Source organism: Platalea leucorodia (genome assembly GCF_965183815.1).
Source record: "Platalea leucorodia genome assembly, chromosome: 1".
Classification (NCBI taxonomy): domain Eukaryota; kingdom Metazoa; phylum Chordata; class Aves; order Pelecaniformes; family Threskiornithidae; genus Platalea; species Platalea leucorodia.
Window position 1 is genome coordinate 863821 of NC_138823.1, and position 6825 is coordinate 870645.

General features: G+C 76.6%; 2 protein-coding genes across 2 annotated transcripts in view; one reads left to right on the forward strand and one right to left on the reverse strand.

Moving 5' to 3' along the window:
- Positions 1-28, reverse strand: part of DGAT1 (diacylglycerol O-acyltransferase 1) — a gene marked incomplete at its 5' end in the record, with an annotated part of 6502 nt that extends 6474 nt beyond the window's left edge. Inside the window, one exon of the mRNA XM_082315517.1 lies at positions 19-28. Within this exon, the coding sequence (XP_082171643.1) occupies positions 19-28 (10 nt within the window). The remainder of the gene's footprint in view (positions 1-18) is intronic.
- Positions 29-573: 545 nt separating this feature from the next.
- On the forward strand, positions 574-5029 carry SLC39A4 (solute carrier family 39 member 4). The gene is made up of 5 exons (XM_082307976.1): positions 574-634; positions 1485-1539; positions 2389-2541; positions 3165-3352; positions 3788-5029. The coding sequence occupies exons 2-5, from the start codon at positions 1491-1493 to the stop codon at positions 3914-3916; spliced, it is 519 nt and encodes a 172-aa protein (XP_082164102.1). The 5' UTR covers positions 574-634; positions 1485-1490; the 3' UTR covers positions 3917-5029.
- Positions 5030-6825: the final 1796 nt, after the last annotated feature.

Genomic DNA, 6825 nt, shown 5'->3' on the forward strand with positions numbered 1-6825 from the left:
ATGGGGGGACATGGGGACATGGGGACATGGGGACATGGGGGGGCATGGGGATGGGGGGGCATGGGGGGAGATGGGGCACAGGGGGCAATGGGGGGGACAGGACATGGGGACACGGGGACGTGGGGGCTGGAGGGGACACAGGGACACGGGGGGACACGGGGACACCAGGGATGGGGGGGACACGGGGACGTGGGGGGGACACGGGGGGCGTGAGGGTATGGGGGGAGGTGGGGGTGGGGGGGGGACGGGGGGGTGTGGGGGGAGGTGGGGGCGTGGGGGCAATGGGGGATGGGGGGTGACATGGGGGGCGCGGGGGGCCGCGGGTGTGGGCGCGCTTGGGGACGCGTGTGCACGCGTGTGCGTGTGTGTGTGCGTGCGTGTGCGTGTGCGCGTGCCCACGCGTGTGCGGCCCCCCCGACCCCCGCAGGCCCTGGGGCTCCACGACCACGCCGAGGGCTCCCCGCCCCACGCCGAGGGCTGCCAGCCCCACAGCGGGGGGGCCCAGCCCCACAGCGGGGGGGCCCAGCCCCACGCCGCGGGCCCCCCCTGGCCGCTGCTGGGGGTCCTGGGGGGGCTCCTGGCCTTCTTCCTGCTGGAGAAGCTGCTGGGGCTCCTGCTGCCCCCCGGGGAGGAGGTGTGGGGCGGGGTGTGGGGCAGGGTGTGGGGTGGGGATGTGGGGCGGGGATGTGGGGCAGGGGGGTGTGGGGCAGGGTGTGGGGCGGGCGGGTGTGGGGTGGGGATGTGGGGCAGGGTGTGGGGCAGGGTGTGGGGTGGGGGGGGTGTGGGGCACGGGGGTGTGGGGCAGGGTGTGGGGCGGGGATGTGGGGTGGGGATGTGGGGCAGGGGGGTGTGGGGCGGGGATGTGGGGCAGGGGGGTGTGGGATGGGGGGGTGTGGGGCGGGGTGTGGGGCACAGGGGTGTGGGGCAGGGTGTGGGGCGGGCGGGGTGTGGGGTGGGGATGTGGGGCAGGGGCATGCGAGATGCGGGGCTGGGGGGCAGAGCCTGGGGGAGTGGGATATGGGGGTGGGAGCTGTGGGGCAGAGGGATGTGGGGCAGGGATGTGGGGGTCTGGGGGTCTGTAGGTGGGGATGGGGGGCTGGCGGGATGTGGGGACGGGAGCTGTGGGGCAGAGGGAGGTGGGGCTGGGGATGTGGGGCAGGGCTGGGGGGCTGGGGGCTGGGGGGCCGGGGCATGGTACAGAGCAATGTGGGGCAGGGATGTGGGGAGGCCGGGGTGATGTGGGGCTGGGATGTGGGGCTGGGTGCCAGAGCAATGTGGGGCTGGGGCGGTGTGGGGCAGGCCGTGGGGCTGTGGGGCCGGGTGCCAGGCCGTGGGGCAGGGAGCCAGGCTGTGGGGCCGGGTGCCAGGCCGTGGGGCAGGGTGCCAGGCTGTGGGGCAGGGTGCCAGGCCGTGGGGCAGGCTATGGGGCAGGCTATGGGGCAGGCTGTGGGGCCCACGGGACCCACACCCCCTCCCGCCCCCAGGGGAAGATGGAGGACGCCGACCCCAACCAGAGCTCGCAGGAGCCGCAGAACCGGGGTACGGCCCTGCCCCCCAACCCCCGCCCTGCCCCCCAACCTCATCCCCCTGCCCCCCAACTGCCCCCAACCCCCGCCCTGCCCCCCAACCTCATCCCCCTGCCCCCCAACCCCCGCCCTGCCCCCCCACACCCCCCCCGATTCCCTTCCCAGCCCCCCCCAGCCCCCCGACCCCCAAACTCCCCCCAACCTCATCCCCTGCCCCCCAAGTCTCCCCCCAGCCCCCCAACCTCATCCCTGTGACCCCCAACTCCCCCCCAGCCCCCCCGATCCCCCCAGCGCCCCCAAAATCCCACCAACCCCCCCCGACCCCCAACCTCACCCCCACACCCCACCCCCATCCCTGTGACCCCCACCCCCCGTGACCCCCAAAATCCCCCCGTGACCCCCAACCCCCTCAGCCCCCCCATGTCCCCCCCTGCCCCCCACCCCCGTGACCCCCGAGCCCCCCACCCCCACATCCCCCACCCCCGTGACCCCCAGCCCCCCCGTGACCCCCATATCCCTCGCCCCCGAATCCCCCCCCCACCCCTGTGACCCCGAACCCCCCGTGACCCCCGAGCCCCCCAAAACCCCCGCCCCCCCCCAAAAGGGGGCACCCGACCCAGGTGGGACTCGAACCCACACTCCCCAGCTCCGGAGGCTGATGCCTTATCCATTAGGCCACTGGGCCGCCGGGCGGCTGGCGGCGGGGCCGGGGGGGTGCTGGGGCCCCGGGGGGGGGGTGCGGGGGCCCCGGGGGTCCCGGGGGGTGCGGGGGGTCCCGGGGGGTCCCGGGGGGTCCCGGGGGGGTGCGGGGGGGTGCGGGGGGGCCGGGCCCCGCGGCCCCGGTGACGGCGCGGCCCCGCAGGGCGGCGGGCGCTGCGCTGGGCGCTGCCGCTGGGCCGCGGGGCGCACGCGCTGGCGGACGGGGTGGCGCTGGGCGCCGCCTTTGGCGCCTCCTGGCGGAGCGGCGCGGCCGCCGCCCTCGGGCTGCTGTGCCACGAGCTGCCGCACGCGCTGGGTGAGGGGGGGGGGGGGGGGAGAATGGGGGGATGGGGGGAGAATGGGGGATGGGGGGTGTGGGGGGATGGGGGTGCATGGGGGGATGGGGGGTGCTGGGGGAGGGGGGTGAGGGGGGGGATGGGGGGATGGGGGGATGGGGGGTGTGGGGGGATGGGGGTGCATGGGGGTGTGGGGGGTGCTGGGGGAGGGGGGGAGGGGGTGTGGGGGGATGGGGGGATGGGGGGTGTGGGGGGATGGGGGTGCATGGGGGGGTGGGGGGTGCTGGGGGAGGGGGGGAGGGGGGTGTGGGGGGATGGGGAGATGGGGGGTGGGGTGCATGGGGGGATGGGGGTACTTGGGGGGAGTGGGGGGTGGGGTGCATGGGGGGGAGTGGGGGAGGGGTGTGGGGGGATGGGGGTGCACGGGGGGATGGGGGGATGGGGGATGAATGGGGGATGGGGGTGCTTGGGGGTGCATGGGGGGATGGGGGGGAGTGGGGGAGGGGTGTGGGGGTGCATGGGGGGTTGGGGTGCTGGGGGGTGCATGGGGGGGGGGGTGCCCAGGGCGGGGGCGGGGTGGGGGGATGGGGGGTGGGGGCAGGGCGGGGGTGGGCAGCGGGTGCTGAGGCGCTGCCGCCCGCAGGCTCGGCCTCGGCGCTGGCGCAGGGGGGCCTGGGCGGGCGCTGGGTGCTGGGGCTGGGGCTGGCGGGCGCCCTGCCCCTGCTGCCGGGGCTCTACGCCGGCCTGGCCCTCGCCGCCGCCGCCGCCGCCCGCGCCTGGCTGGGCGCCATCGCCGCCGGCCTCCTCCTGCACCTCGCCCTCTGCGACATGGTGGGTGCCCCGCCGCCGGGCGGGGGCGGGGGGCAGCGCCGCGGGTGCCATGGGTGCCATGGGTGCCATGCTGTGTGTGCCAGGGGTGCCGTGGGTGCCGTGGGTGCACCATGGGTGCTGTGCCATAGGTACCATGGGTGCCATAGGTGCCATGGGTGCCGTGGGTGCCACGGATGCCATGCTGCGGGAGCCATGGGTGCCATGAGTGCAATGCCAGGGGTGCCATGGGTGTGATGCCATGGGTGCCGTGTGTGCGCCACGGGCGCTGTGCCATAGGTGCCATGGGTGCCGTGGGTGCCATGGGTGCTGTGCGTGCAACGCTACGTGTGCCATGGGTGCCGTGTGTGCCAGTTGTGCCGCATGTGTGCCGTGCCGTGTGTGCCGTGCCGTGCCGTGCCGTGCCGTGCCGGCTGCCAGCCCCCGCCCGCCCCGCAGGTGCCGGCCATGCTGTCGGCGCGGGACCAGCGGCCGTGGCTGCTCCTGGGGCTGCAGAGCGCCGGGCTGCTGGGGGGCTGGGGGGTGCTGCTGCTGCTGGCGCTCTACGAGGACAGCATCCTGCGCTGAGCGCCGCCCCGCCGGCACCGGCACCGCCCCGGCACCGCACCCCAGCACCGCACCCCAGCGCCCCGCCATCGCCCGCCATCGCCGCCGCGGCAGGGCCGCGCGCTCCCCTGCCACGACGCGCGTTTATCGGCGCCGGAGCGCGCCGGCGGATCAAACCGCCGAGTTCCCCCGCGCCGCGTCCCCGTTCGCTTCCCGAGGATCCGGCGCGACCGGGAACCGCTCGGCCCCGAGGACCAACCGCGAGAGCCGGGGACCGCGGCTGCGCCGCCGCCACCGGACCGGGTCACGCTGTGGGCGCCGGGCTCCCTCGTTAACGGTGTCAGCGACCGCGGTGACATTTGCCCACCGAGTGCAGCTTCTCCCAGATCCGGCTCGGATCGGCACGGGCCGGCACGGCGCTGGCCATGAACCAGCCCCCGGCTGCTGCGGTGGGGTCCAAATCGGCCGGACGCCGGCGCCGGGCCCAGAGGCGCCGGGGATGGGCAGCGCGGTGGTCGCCGCACAGGCAGGGGCGTGGGAGAGGGGAGCGGATCGGCACGGGCACCGCGCCCCGGCACCCGGCATCGCCCCGGCACCCGACATCGCCTGGCATCGCCCCGGCGCCAAGACTGAGCGTTGACTGGGGTCACCCGGCACCGCACCGCAACACCCGGCATCGCCCCGGCACCGCGCCCTGACACCCAGCATCGCCCGGCACCGCACCGGCACCGCACCGGCACCGCACCCCAACACCCGGCACCGCACCGGCACCGCGCCCTGACACCCGGCATCGCCCCGGCACCGCACCCCAACACCCGGCATCACCCGGCACCGCACCGGCACTGCACCGCAACACCCGGCATCACCCCAGCACCGCGTCCTGACACCCGGCATCGCCCGGCACCGCACCGGCACCGCACCCCAACACCCGGCGTCACCCAGCGTCACCTGGTGCCACCCCAGCGCTGCACCGCAACACCCGGCATCGCCCCGGCATCACCCGGCGTTGAGCGGGATCACCCGGCACCGCACCCCAACCCCCCGGCTTCGCCCCGGCGTCACCCAGCGCCGCACCCCGACCCCCGGCGTCGCCCCGGCCTCCGCCTGCCCCAGGGCCCCGGGAGCAGCCGCAATAAACGCGACCGCACGGAGCCGGAGCCGGAGCCGGGGGTGGGGGAGGGGGGCACCGGGACGGGGGGCAGGGGCCCTGTGGGGCCGTGGGGGCTCCGTGGGGCAGTGGGGGCCCTGTGGGGCCGTGGGGGCTCCGTGGGGCAGTGGGGGCTCTGTGGGGCCGTGGGGGCTCCGTGGGGCAGTGGGGGCTCCGTGGGGCAGTGGGGGCTCCGTGGGGCCGTGGGGGCCCTGTGGGGCTGTGGGGGCTCTGTGGGGCTGTGGGGGCCCTGTGGGGCAGTGGGGGCCCTGTGGGGCCGTGGGGGCTCCGTGGGGCTGTGGGGGCCCTGTGGGGCTGTGGGGGCCCTGTGGGGCAGTGGGGGCTCTGTGGGGCCGTGGGGGCCCTGTGGGGCTGTGGGGGCTCTGTGGGGCTGTGGGGGCTCTGTGGGGCAGTGGGGGCCCTGTGGGGCCGTGGGGGCTCTGTGGGGCCGTGGGGGCTCAGTGGGGCTGTGGGGGCTCCGTGGGGCAGTGGGGGCCCTGTGGGGCTGTGGGGGCCCTGTGGGGCTGTGGGGGCTCTGTGGGGCCGTGGGGGCTCTGTGGGGCAGTGGGGGCTCTGTGGGGCCGTGGGGGCTCCGTGGGGCAGTGGGGGCCCTGTGGGGCAGTGGGGGCCCTGTGGGGCAGTGGGGGCTCTGTGGGGCAGTGGGGGCTCTGTGGGGCCGTGGGGGCCCTGTGGGGCAGTGGGGGCTCTGTGGGGCCGTGGGGGCCCTGTGGGGCTGTGGGGGCTCTGTGGGGCCGTGGGGGCCCTGTGGGGCTGTGGGGGCTCCGTGGGGCAGTGGGGGCCCTGTGGGGCAGTGGGGGCTCCGTGGGGCAGTGGGGGCCCTGTGGGGCCGTGGGGGCTCTGTGGGGCAGTGGGGGCTCCGTGGGGCAGTGGGGGCTCTGTGGGGCAGTGGGGGCCCTGTGGGGCAGTGGGGGCTCTGTGGGGCAGTGGGGGCTCTGTGGGGCTGTGGGGGCTCAGTGGGGCAGTGGGGGCTCTGTGGGGCAGTGGGGGCTCTGTGGGGCAGTGGGGGCCCTGTGGGGCAGTGGGGGCTCTGTGGGGCAGTGGGGGCCCTGTGGGGCTGTGGGGGCTCTGTGGGGCAGTGGGGGCCCTGTGGGGCTGTGGGGGCTCAGTGGGGCTGTGGGGGCTCTGTGGGGCAGTGGGGGCCCTGTGGGGCTGTGGGGGCCCTGTGGGGCTGTGGCGGCTCCGTGGGGCAGTGGGGGCCCTGTGGGGCTGTGGGGGCCCTGTGGGGCGGCCGTGCCCTATGGGGCTATAGGAGCACGCTGGGGCGCAGCCCCCCTGGCCACTGGCCGTGTGTGGGGCAGGGGGCTATAGGGCCCGTGGGGCGGGGGGCTATAGGGCCCCAGTGGCTATAGGGCCTGTGGGGTGGGGGGCTATAGGGCCCCGGGGGCTATAGGGCCCATGGCGGGGGCTATAGGGCCCGTGGGGCGGGGGGCTATAGGGCCCATGGCGGGGGCTATAGGGCCCGTGGGGGTCCCAGGGGCACAGCCCCCATAGGGCGCAGGGCCCGGCCGTGTCAGCCCCCTATAGGGCGCAACCCCTGGGAAGGGTCAGGGTCCCCGTGGGGCGCCGGGCCCTATAGGGTGCAGCCCCTGGGTGACGTATAGGGCCGCTATAGGGCACAGGGCCCCTCTAGGCTGCAGCCCAGTGGTGGCTCTAGGCCCCTCTAGGCCGCTATAGGCCGCCATAGGCCCCTCTAGGCCCCTATAGGGCGCCATAGGCCCCTCTAGGCCGCTATAGGCCGCTATAGGCCGCCATAGGCCGCTAT

Bases quoted from the DNA above. Each gene is read 5' to 3' on its own strand.
- SLC39A4 (XM_082307976.1), top strand. From the start codon at position 1,491: ATGGAGGACGCCGACCCCAACCAGAGCTCGCAGGAGCCGCAGAACCGG. The intron at 2,542-3,164 runs GTGAGGGGGGGG...TGCCGCCCGCAG, and splicing joins CGAGCTGCCGCACGCGCTGG to GCTCGGCCTCGGCGCTGGCG. The intron at 3,353-3,787 runs GTGGGTGCCCCG...CCCGCCCCGCAG, and splicing joins ACCTCGCCCTCTGCGACATG to GTGCCGGCCATGCTGTCGGC.